We start from the raw sequence: 12,371 nt of genomic DNA, 5'->3' as shown, positions 1-12,371 counted from the left end.
GACATTTTGATATGTGATAGCAGGAAAAGCAAGTGACTGATAACTTTCAAAAACAATGTCCACTGTACAAGTGTCTCAGTGAGTCATAATAGTGATAGTGAGCGATAATGAAACTGAAGCAGCAAAATGGGATTTATTTATCTTTTTTTTCTAGTTCCTACTGTGAGATGTCATCTGTGGTGTCTTTATTAGATAGTCCCATAACAGTGGAAGAGGTGAGAAAGGCCATATCCCTAATGAAAGTAGGAAAGTCACCTGGATTGGATGGATTCCCGTCAGAATATTATAAAAAATTAAAGGATAAATTGACTCCTGTTTTAACTGAAGTTTATCAAGAATCGTTTTCATTCGGAAAGATGCCAGAAACTTTCAAGGAGGCTCTTATTTCTCATATCTACAAAAAGGACAAAGATCCCACTGATCCAGGTGGCTTCAGGCCAGTGAGTTTGATTAACATTGACTGTAAAATACTGACTAAAGTTCTCTAAAGTTCTTCATTCACATCCAGCAAAAAAAGCATGTTATCACTTCACTCTTCTGTCTTGTAAAGTGTTTTATTACCTTATTGATTACATAAGATGTGAATTATTCATTTAATGTTATATAATGCGGTTGTTCAGGAGAGTGGAAGAATGCAAGACCACAACTACAGTCAGTGGATTTATTGTGTTGTGCTAACCTGATTTTGGACCTCCCATCATATATCCTGTCAACAGTGTAATCACAGGCATGCCTCCAAACTCTGTGAATTCTGGCGCCCCTAAACTTTTCTGACTCCCACACATTCCTTGAATTATAAGTGTTTGACCTTCTGACATCTTGTCAAGTTCAACTGAACAAGCACAAAGGTAATAAATCACAGCCAGGACCTTTAATAAGCTTTGACCACTGATGTAAAGTTGACAGAACCACCAGAGTTACCATTGTTTACAGGATGAAGATCAGGCAGCTACATGACACAAATCAAACGAGTATCAGCTCCAAGTACATCAACTCCACAGATATTAGCTTCTTGAGAAAGACTGCTGATGTGTCGAATAGGTAACTGTTATGCATAAAAAGTACTTCAAGTGACCTTTTCCCATCACTAAATGTATGGTTGCAAAATTGAAAATCTAATTTTATGATTTTTGTTAAACCTTTTAAGTTGCAAACAACATTTTGATGGGTTTGGTTGATATAATAATGTTTATGCTTTCAAAATGGGAATTAACAAAACCATTGACTGTTGAAGAAAAGTTAATTCCGCTAATTTAAGGTAGTTTGTTAGTTCAACATAATTTCATAAGAAGTTGTAGTAACTCAAAAAGTGTGTAAGAGTGTAAGAACTTGAACAATAATTAGATTACTGATAATCACATTGGTGTGCATGGAGATTAAAGCTTCTTGTTCCTATGGATGTGAATCACAGGAGAATCAAGAGCAAACAAAAAGGCAAACAAGTGCATGATTGCATTGCAAAGATCATGCTTATTTAAAGACATTACTTTGAAACTAATCAAATCCAGATCTTACTCAAGGAGTCTTGTGTACACGTGAGGGATGCAGGCAGCCAGAATTGTTGGACTGTAGGAGGCCAGAGAGCAAGCCAAAACAAGCAGATGAAAGTCCGACCCATCACATCCATTATCTATACACTGCTCAATCCTCATTGGGGTCGCGGGGGGGCTGGAGTCTATCCCAGCTGACTTAGGGTGAAGGTAGGGGACACCCTGGACAGGTCAGCAGTCTATCACAGGGCTACATATAGAGACAAACAATCACTCTCTCATTCACACCTACAGGCAATTTAGAGTAATCAGTTAACAGCATATTTTTGGACTGTGGGAGGAAGTCGGAGTACCCGGAGAAAACCCACACATGCACAGGGAGAACATGCAAACTCCCTGCAGAAAGATCCCGGGAAGGCCGGGACACAAACCAGGCATCTTCTCGCTGCAAGGTGAAAGTGCTAACAACTACACCACTGTGCAGCCCTGGATGAAAGTCATTACCTGTAAAAACTTTATGGATATTTCAACAACCCATTGGCCCACCTTATTCGGCATCTCACCAGGATTTGCCTAGTATACCTACATGTCAGAGCACTGAAAATATTTATGTTTTACAGTGGGACCATTTTCTTTTCTTCAGCATTTCCTTTTGTGTGTGATACTGAATGAGACAAATACATAAAGTAGGGGATGAGTAATGATTGTTTTTCTTTTTGTCCAAATGATATGTGTGGATAAGGAAATTCAGTTTTATGTACAAGATCTGTGCCATGGAAGACAGGGAAAGGACCCAAATGTAGATGCCAGAGGCAGGCTATATATGTGTGTGTATAAAAATATATATATACACACAGAGGTCAACGAACAGACAGGGGGAAGACACAGGACTATATGTACATAGAGAACTAATTATGACACACAAGACACTGAAGACTAAAACTAACGGGGGCAATCAAAAAAAGGATGGAAACAGATAAAGGGAGGGAGAGAAAACACAGGTAACACACGAGATGCCAAAATAAAACAGGAAAAAAACTGAACCAGAACCACAGACCATGACATATCTGTAGAGGTCTGCCTGTTCAGTTTCATATTCATGCCATCCACGGTAAAATGCCAAAGAGTAAAGATAGTTTAACTGGGCTTAAGTATCCAAAAATGAGTGATAGAGTATTATGGAGTAGGTCAGTTGATTTTAAATAATAGAAATTACTTTCAGATTAGGAAAAAACACATAGTTTGATGTGTTAACACTCAAACACCAGATGCTGCAAGATAGTAAACAGTTAAGAAATAAGCAATGAGCTAAATCAACTCTGACCATTTTAATATGTAGCAAAAATCAAAAGTAAATGGTAAATGGCTGAAATATTTAGAATGAAGGACAAAATTTGATACAATAAATAAGATTTCTAAAGTTATAATGGTTGATGGGATATGTACCTCTGTCTGTTGACACTGTAAGATAAAAATTGGACATTAGAAAAAGACGGTGGCTATTACAGCTGTGTCTTCAAAAACTAGCCAGATTAGGAATGATATTTTCTTTCATCCACAAGCAGTCTTCTCTTTTAGGCTCTTCTGTGAGCAGCTGGATGGAGGTAGAAGGAATTATGTGACTGATTATCTATTCTACTCGAAGTACTACAACTCCCACCACAGCTGCTCAAAAAACGGGTTCAAAAACGTAAGTATTATCATTACATCCATCCATGATCTATACACTGCTTAATCCTCCTTAGGGTTGCGGAGTCTATCCCAGCTGATTTAGGGCGAAGGCAGGGACACCCTGGACAGGTCGCCAGTCTATCACAGGGCTACATATACAGAAAAAAAAACAATCACACTATCAATCATTACATGTCATGTTTTATTTTCAAGCACTCACATGTCCCTGTTGTTTCCATTGCAGCTCATGTTTTTCTCCTGTTCCCTTGACCATTCTCACCCGCCCCTCGTTTAGCCTTCTGCCAATCCTGCCTATGTACACTGTATACTCCAAGGTTTCACATGTTTCTTCTCCATATTGTTCTTGTTCATCCCCCGTGTCTTCATCACTTCCCAGCAGTTCTCTAGTCTAAATGTAGTTTTCCCACTCCCTTCCTGAGTTGGTGTGTTTGTTTTGGATCAGTACTGCACTGACAGAGAAATTCAGAACCGGACATATCCGCTGGGACAGGTTCGGCTGAGAAACTTTACATTATCACCTTACAGTAATGACCCAAAATATCTTTCTTCTTCTTGGCACAAAATTACAAAAGCATATAATATATATTGACATTTTGTCAGTCCATCGTCCACTGCTTATGGACTCTTACAGGCGACTCTGACTCAAGGCAGATAGACAATAAGCGTGTTATGCTCTGTCATGTCCATTCATAACCCAGTACACAGTGCACTTCTGGCAGCTGTACAAGGTGCAAGCAGTTTTCCTGATCCTGAGCAAACTATTACATTATTGGCTGTGACAGGTGTTCAACTGTCAGGCCCAGGAGAAGAATTCAGAGAGCATCACTTTGCATATGCCTTGAGTATATCCACCTACATTCAGTGACCATTTTAAGTGGTTTGACTCCCAGCACATGGCCCATTCAGACCTCTGAACCAGAATCTTTTTCTTTTTGAACTTCCTATCTAGTAACAGTCCTTACTGTATATGCATTTGGTGCCGATATATTAAAACAGGTTCTGCACAGTGACTTGATGGTTAGCACCGTCACCTCGCAGCTAGAACATCCTGGTTTGTGTCCCGCCCTGGACCAGGGGTGTCTCATGTTCTCCCTGTGCATGTGTGGGTTTTCTCCACGTTCTCCGGCTTCTTCCCACAGTCCAAAAACATGCTGCTAATTGATAATTCTAAACTGTCCAAAGGTGTGAAAGTGAGTGTGCTTGTTTGTCTCTCTGTGTAGCCCTGCAACAGACTGGCAACCTGTCCAGGATGTCCCCCACCTTCGCCTTACATCAGCTGGGACAGACTCCAGCCCCCCCCGTGACCATAATGAGGATTAAGTGGTGTATAGATATTGGATGGATGGATATTAAAACAGCCAATTACCATTAGCTGTTCATGCATTCTTTCTGCCCACAACACTGACCAAAAAGTACTCATAAATACAGATGGCATAACAATAACATATAAGGATAATAAATTGCACAGTGACCATAGGTGCTTATTGCAATTAAAAACTAACTAGTACTAATAAAGCAATCAATGCAGGACGGTGAACAAGTTAGTGAATGACCGCAGAATATGAAATACAGGAAACAGTGAAGAAAGACAGAAAAATTTAAGAAAAGGCACTGTTTATTGACTTTCTTGTTGGCCATCTTGTAAAAAGAGGATACAATGTAACAACAGTGTAATAATTTAAACACTATATAAATAAACACATAATGGACTTGATTTGGAGGAAAGATATTTCTGTCCAATCTGAATGTGATGGATGAGACGCTGGATGTAAATGATAAAGTATGAAATGACAAAATAAAGCTGTTACCAATGAAGGTATGGCACTAAAGCTCATTTGATGGTGTGTTGTTTTTTTCTTTAAAGCCTTTCATTTGCATTTCAAATAACCAACACAGAGGAGCTGTTTCTCGGATTACATTGCCGAGGTCAACAGTCAACACAGGAAGGATTTGTCATAAAAACCTACAGTTGAGTCCACAGGTCAGAGTCCCTCACCAAAGCTGTTATTTCATTATTTGTCAAGAGCTAACACAAGTTTTTTCTTCACTCAGTTCATATTCAGAAGTGTTTAGTGTAAGAAAATTAAATGTTAGTTTGTTAAGAAATGTGTAAATGACCTAAATGCCTAATGGGTTCTCTGTATTACGACTAATGCTGGTGATTTGTTCAAAGTTGTAAAAGCAATGAAATAAACTGTTCACATGAGAGCTTAAACACAGACGTATTTGTGGGAAGATTTAGCACTGGACTTATTTCAATCTACTCTAAATATTTTGCACCTCTGGAAAAAAACAAATGCAATGGTGTTGTTTTGTTTTTAACTTGATAATTCCATTTATAGGTATTATTTTCTTTTATTAATTCTAATTTCATTTGTTTAACAAAGTGGGCTAGTGTGGCACTGTGTGACAGAGTACAGAGCTCTAAATCTTGCAGTACAAGAAGAAAAGATAATTTCCTGTTAGATCCCACACACCTGTGGGGTGTATCTTCCTGGGCTGTTCATCATGCAGACAAGTTGAAGGAGAGAACACTTACATAAGTGATGCAGAATGTGTCTGAATTGCTAGAATCAAGACAATACGAAGTATGTGTGCACATGTATGTGTGTGTGTGTGTGTGAATGTGGTCATATGCTGCATAGATGTGGGGTAAACTTCAGTCCACTTCTGTCAAGCCACAGGGCCTCCTGAATTCTTGTCCTCGTTCATGAATCCACTTGTTTGACACTGACAAAACAAAACAAAACAAAAATAACAATTGAAGAACAAAATAGCATCGGCAGGTAAGTGATGCAAGTGTATTCGGATTTTACAGAATATAAAAAAAGACACCTATAAATGAATACATACACCTACTCTACTGGAGGAATCCCTGTTATACTGATAATACTGGCAATGAAAAGCTTAAATTGCTTTTACTGTCCCCTGAAACACAAAGATTCTATCTCTCTTGATAGCTGTGATACCCTCACCATTTGTACTTAATATAAAGTCATGGAAAAAATTATTAGACCACCCTTGTTTTCTTCAATTTCTTGTTCATTTTAATCCCTGGTAGAACTAAAGGTACATTTGTTTGGACAAACATAATGATAACAACAAAAATAGCTCATAAAAGTTGAATTTAAGAGCTGATATCTGGACATTTTCCATGGTTTTCTTGATAATAACCCAAATCACTGAAATTCTTACATCATTAGCTATGGTATTGTACTTCCAAAAACAGTGCTTTTAGGCATTCCATGTTTTCTTTTCTGTCTGTTTTAGTCACATGATCCACACAGGAGTTAGTACTGATTCATAACCATTGTTTCTGATGACTGCAGCCATGCATCTTGGCTGCTCTCCACCAGCTTCTGATATTGTTCTGCTGTCACAGCAGCCCATTCCTGTTGCACAAATTCAAACAAATTTGCTTTGCTTTTGGGCTTGTGGTTCTCCATTTTGAGTTTGATGATTTTCAATCAGATTTAGATCTGGTGATTGAGCAGACCAAGGCATGGTTCCACTGTTCTGGTTCTCCATCCAGGCTTTAACTGACCTTGCCATGTGGTAAGGGGCATTGTCTTGTTGGAAAATCCAGTCATTGGAGGCAGGAAAGAGTTTTCCAGATGATGGAAGAAGACTGGTTTCAAGAGTAGCCCTGTACATGAACTGGTTCATTTGCTCTGTTCCACCCAGACTGAAACTACCCCAGATGGTCACTGATCCACCCCCATGTTTCACTGTAGGGGCAGACAGTCTGGTTTGTAGCTTCTCCAGGCTTCCTCCTAACCAGTAAGTTGGCTGGAGTGGGCATCAACTGAAAACTGGATTCATTCCTGAAGAGAACCTTAGTCCAATCATCAACAGTCCAATCCTTGTGATCCCCAGCAAAGAGTAACCAGCTTTCCTCTGCCTTTCGTTCATGAAGGGCTTCTTCCTGCCCTGTGTGACTTCAGACCAGCTTCAAGAAGTCAGTTTCCAACCGTCCTTGCAGAACAAGTCACATTTCTCCACAGTTCCCACTCATTTTTAAGGTTCCTGGAGGTCTGATGACAATTCCTGACACAGGAACAGATGAGTGATGGTCATCTGGTGGGTAGAAAGATGTTTCCTGCCGCAACCAGCTAGAAATTTGGTAGAACCATGTTGGGCTTGTTTATTCTTGGTGTAATGAATGGCTGTCTTGGTGACCTTCAGTTTATTCACTACCTGTCTCTCACGCATGCCAATTTCCAGCAGTGCCAAGATGGCTGCCTTTATGGCTTCACATAAATTTTGTTTTAGACATTATGTGAGAGCTGACAACTTCTGAGTTGTGCTACGGCTTAAATGTCAGCAGGAAACCACTCTAGGTCTTTACATGTGCAGTGCTGCTTATGACATGAAATGTCCTCTTATATACTCTGGGAATACAATGAAGCTTAAGCATGTCAAATAGGACATAAAGTATCATGGAATCAGCTGCATTTTTTTGTCGTGTTCATTGTATTCTTCAGGTAATATCCCTTTAGTTGTACCAGGCATTAAAATGAACAAGAAATTGAAGAAAACAAGGGTGGTCTAATAATGTTTTCCATGACTGTATGCCGGTGTTATCTTGATTTTAAATATCAAAAGGGTTTTGTGGTTCTTGGTGTTTTCTTTTCTGTGGGAAACAGGTCCAAATGGCTCTTTGAGTGTTTGCTGACCCCTGGACTAGTTCATTACAACCAACCACAATCACGGGGAAGACTGCTGACTTGAAAGTTGTCCAGAAGACAATCATCAACTATGTCCACACGGAGTTTAGGCCACAGATGCTCTTTGCTTAAAGGGGTGGCTGATGGCAGACATGACACACTACACTGATGCCACTAAAAAAAGCCGTCACTTCCAGTCATTTGGAAAATTTCTTTCTGTGACTTCCTATTTCTTAATATGGAGCAAAGATGAGAGTTTTTCTTTACTACAACGTCTCCATTTTCCAGTTCCCTTTAAATATATATATTTAATTATATATATTATATTGTGCCCCTTTTTTGAAGACTTTTGCATTTTACATGTAAACATAGCTAAATTTATGTGGGTATAGTGAGTAAGAGAGAAGCAAGCAGATATAAAAGGCTGACACCAGCTAAGTTTAGATTGCAATGATGCACAGACGGCAACACGAAAACACAGTAACCCACATAGTCCTGCTTTATTTGTTTTAATTCAACCTTAAAGTTTCCACTATTTCCCATTGTCCCTCAGCATTTAACATACAGTTTTCCAAAAGTTCTGAACAGTAGGCATACAATCAAAGCTAATCACAACCAGCTGAGGCTCAGGATTTCTCTGTTGTTGTAGGGACACTGCAATGGATAATAAAAGCAACTCTCTGGAATGCATGACGATTCTTGAGTTCACTCTTGCAGCAAACAGCAGAACATTTGTCGTGAATTGCTCATGGCTGAGACATTTTAGGGTGAGCAGAAGCGGCTTTAGTGAGTGAATAAACCTATTTGACTCCTCTCAAGTTTTTAATACATACAGAACACAATAAAGTGGATTTTCACCAGATGAGACCTTTATTAAATTCAAACCCTGTATATATAAATCTAAACTTTGACTCACCCCATTTACTTCCTACTAGGACAGGACAAGCAGCATGTCTGGTCCTGTAGTCTCCCTCCCCACTCCTGAACAGATTATACCAGAAAACTGCTGTCCCCTGTGAAGACAAGATAACCAGGAATAAAATGGTAACACCCACTGTGCATAACGGAGAGGAGACATTAAAGATCTAAGAGACACCGAGACATGTTGGATTGAATAAGTCTTTGAGCACAAAATTTCATGCGGAGAGATGTCTGTGGCAGACATACACTGATATTTTATTTATTTTTGTTTCACCAGATAAGTTAGTTGAGAACTGATTCTCATTTTCAATAACGACCTGGCCAAGAGGTGGCATACAAATAAGATGAACAACAAAAACAACAAAAAAGATATATCCCTTCCTCTAGCTGACTTTCAGCTGGAGGAATGACCTTTGATAAATTGCCACACATCACACAATAATACATCAGTCCAAGGACATGACAAGTAAAACATACAATAAACACTGAAACATTAAAAGTACGTCCTCACTCACACTCACTCACACATACAACACAGGAACATATACTCTGTTGTTGTTACCTTTCTAGGCCAGATTGCAGCTCCAAAGTCAGGAAAGACTGTGGCACCTCCTGCTTCAACATCACTCATCTGACAAAAGAAAACAACCCAGCTGGAAACTCTGTCTCTGTTTCTGAATGCACAAAGGTACTCAATAACAATCTGTTAACATCTTAACAATACATATACTGCTGTTTCAATTTAGAACAACATGTAACATGTCAACATATTGAAGGATGCATGTATTACTACTGACATTATCAGGTTTTCATATTCTGTCATTTCACGTAAAAATATAGAACTTGCTGCTGGAGGAGTGGTGCATAATAAAAAAGAAACCATAAATGTGATTTTCATCACATTCTTTAATATTAAAATGACATTTATTTCATGTTAATTAGGTGTGAAGATCAGTTATTTCTCATATTACTTTATGTCATATTACAGTTTGTCCACGATTCAAGCATGACTTTGTCCTGAATGACTGTTGACTTTATGAGATGTTGTTCTTACGCTATATTTACGTTTCAGCATCATGCATCTGAGGAATTGTGGAACAATTGTCATCACAACGCTTTCTGCTAAATTAATTTTGTAATGGCTTGATATGAGGATTTAACTGCTTTATATAAGTCTGTAGTATTTTCAGCTAGTTGGCCTTCATTTCCTTCCAGATGACAAAGGTTTGATTGTATTCTGTCCTTACATACCATTAGATCATGCCCATCTTATAATCAACTTTAGTTTATAAGAAGTTTTAAATTCATTATAGATGAATAGTACACCCAAACAAAAACAAGTTGTGTAACATGTTAAACAGTACATCAGTTGCTGGTTATATCGGGGAAAAAATACAACAGTACAAACAAAAGCTTCTCTCATTTTCTAATTCTCCATTTTGTAAAGGTCAGTGTTAGCAAGGGCAAAGAAAAACGTGGCTTCTTTACTAGCATGTTAATGGGGAATGGCCAACAAAACTCTCCACAATATGTACTGGAACTGATTGACAGAACAAAATAGTTTTTACATATTCATCCACAAGCGTTTGTCAGTCATCCAGGCGATCTGATTTTTATCCAGCACCATTTTTAGAGTATCATCTACCCAAAATCTGTCAGAATGTTACAGCCTCTCGCCACATCATTCTACATTTTAAACTACAGAACTGTAATGCCACACGGAAGGTCAATTAGTGCCACACTACAGGCCAGTTCCATGAAGGTCAATCAATCCAAGTCCAAGATTGAGCCAGAGCGTATGCTTATGCCCGTGAAGCAAAACAAAAGGATGTAGAGCAGATTTCAGGTGACTGCCACCACCAGCCTTCAACCAACGGTGACTGGATGCACGTACTTACGTAGTTTAAAAAAGTTGCCACACGATTTCCAGTGCCTAATCTTTTGAAAGCATCAGGCTCATCTTTCTACAAAGATAAAATTTAAGAGTGAAAATACATGATCAACGAACTGCATACACACACGTTACTTACGTAGTTTAGGAAGGTAGCAAGTCTATTTCCATCGACCTTGAGGTTGCTGTCAAAAGGACGCTGCAACAGATGTTTATATGTTTAACCCATCACCAAAAAGACTCACACTAGGAGTCCGCCACAAAGGGCACAAACTATACTCAAATCAAATTGAAATCTGCTATCATAAGTACACTTTTTTTTAAAGAAGTTAAAGCAGCTTCAAACTGTATACTTAAAAGTATATAATGCAAATGAGAATATAATGAGAAAAAGTGAGATGTTTTCGAATAATGAAGTTATTTCCTTAAGGAGTATCCGTAGTACACATTATCATTCATCATTTTCCTTATTTGCATTCTTTCTCTCAGAGGAGCAATGAAAGAACAAGACATGATTGATTGCAATGAGCTGCACACATAAAGCACATAAAGCTAGAGATGATACGCATGGATGGTCGCCAGATACAATAAAATGAGAAAACATGGCTTAGATGTCCACAGCAATGGTCAGGCAAACTTCAGAAGATGTGGGAAGCATGTCAAGCAGAATTTTCACCCACACACACAAACTTGCACACAAAAAGTGAACTTACCCTGGAGAAGTCGTAATGCGGCTCATACTGTCCTCCAACTCCATAGTTTGCAACCTGGTCAGTCATTGGCAAATTTGATTCACAGGAAAAGGTAATGAATGAGCCCTTCTGTCCACTGGATACGATACTGTTTGTTGTTCTGTTGTATGACATAACTTGCGCAAATACCACACAACCTAAAAGCACAAATGTGCACTCCTACCAATCCTGTCACAATGGGTGCCTTTAAATATGAAATTTCTTGCAACAATCTGTAACTCGATTATTAACTTAAACAGGAACTTTTTCTTCGACAGAAAATAGTTGTTCTAATGACAAACTGCTGACAAATTAGATCTATGGATTACCATAAGTGACTGCGACATGGTTTCTGATAGATCAGGATGTTGTGGAGGCTTTTAAGATCAACTTTTCAAAGTTTTGAACACCATAAACAAACACCTGTTGATTTTCATTGTTTTGTGGTGGGTGCATAAATAACCCTGCAAGGCGACTGTGCATGGCTATGGATTGAGCACTATCACTTAAATCTCTTCAAAATACTTGCCTCTGTGCCATGACACTAAAGCCAGGTCCAGAAGTATTTGGACAGTGATACTTTTTGTATAATATTGCCTCTGTATACCAATCTTGACTAAGTAAAAAGCAGCTCAGGAAGATTGAGGTCAGGCGACTGACTTGACCATTTAAAATCATTCCATTTCTTTGCCTTAAGTAGCTCTTGGTTTCATGTATGCATGTTCTGGGTTATCATCCATGTGTACTGAAAAACTTCCTTTGACAGAATCTAAGCCAAAACACTTCAGAATTCATCCAGCTACTTCTATCAGTGGCCCCATTATCAATAAACACCAGTGACCCAGTTCTATTGGCAGCCATACATACCTATGCCATAATACTGCCTCCACCATGTCTGACAGCTGTGGTATGTATATGCTGTGGATCGTGAGCCCTTTCCTTCTTCATTTTTCATACATTTTCTGGCAAACTGTAATTT

At 38.7% G+C, this 12,371-nt stretch overlaps 1 protein-coding gene across 3 annotated transcripts in view; it reads right to left on the bottom strand.

The window, feature by feature from the left end:
* Nucleotides 1-4,779: 4,779 nt before the first annotated feature.
* The window catches only part of LOC111563190 (prolyl 4-hydroxylase subunit alpha-2), a 30,229-nt gene continuing 22,637 nt past the window's right edge, over nucleotides 4,780-12,371 (bottom strand). For 2 of the 3 annotated variants that reach the window (XM_055017479.1, XM_055017481.1), the window contains 5 exons: nucleotides 11,375-11,428; nucleotides 10,669-10,734; nucleotides 9,333-9,401; nucleotides 8,766-8,862; nucleotides 4,780-5,912 (listed from right to left, as the gene is read on the bottom strand). In XM_055017479.1, the coding sequence (XP_054873454.1) occupies nucleotides 5,842-5,912; nucleotides 8,766-8,862; nucleotides 9,333-9,401; nucleotides 10,669-10,734; nucleotides 11,375-11,428 (357 nt within the window). In that variant the 3' untranslated portion in view covers nucleotides 4,780-5,841. Of the gene's footprint in view, nucleotides 5,913-8,765; nucleotides 8,863-9,332; nucleotides 9,402-10,668; nucleotides 10,735-10,800; nucleotides 10,861-11,374; nucleotides 11,429-12,371 lie in introns of all 3 variants that reach the window. The other variant, XM_055017480.1, reaches the window with a different exon arrangement.

The sequence above is a fragment of the Amphiprion ocellaris genome, chromosome 14, assembly GCF_022539595.1.
Source record: "Amphiprion ocellaris isolate individual 3 ecotype Okinawa chromosome 14, ASM2253959v1, whole genome shotgun sequence".
NCBI lineage: Eukaryota > Metazoa > Chordata > Actinopteri > Pomacentridae > Amphiprion > Amphiprion ocellaris.
Note: the sequence above shows the minus strand (reverse complement) of the source record. Positions and strands in the feature narration are given on the sequence as shown.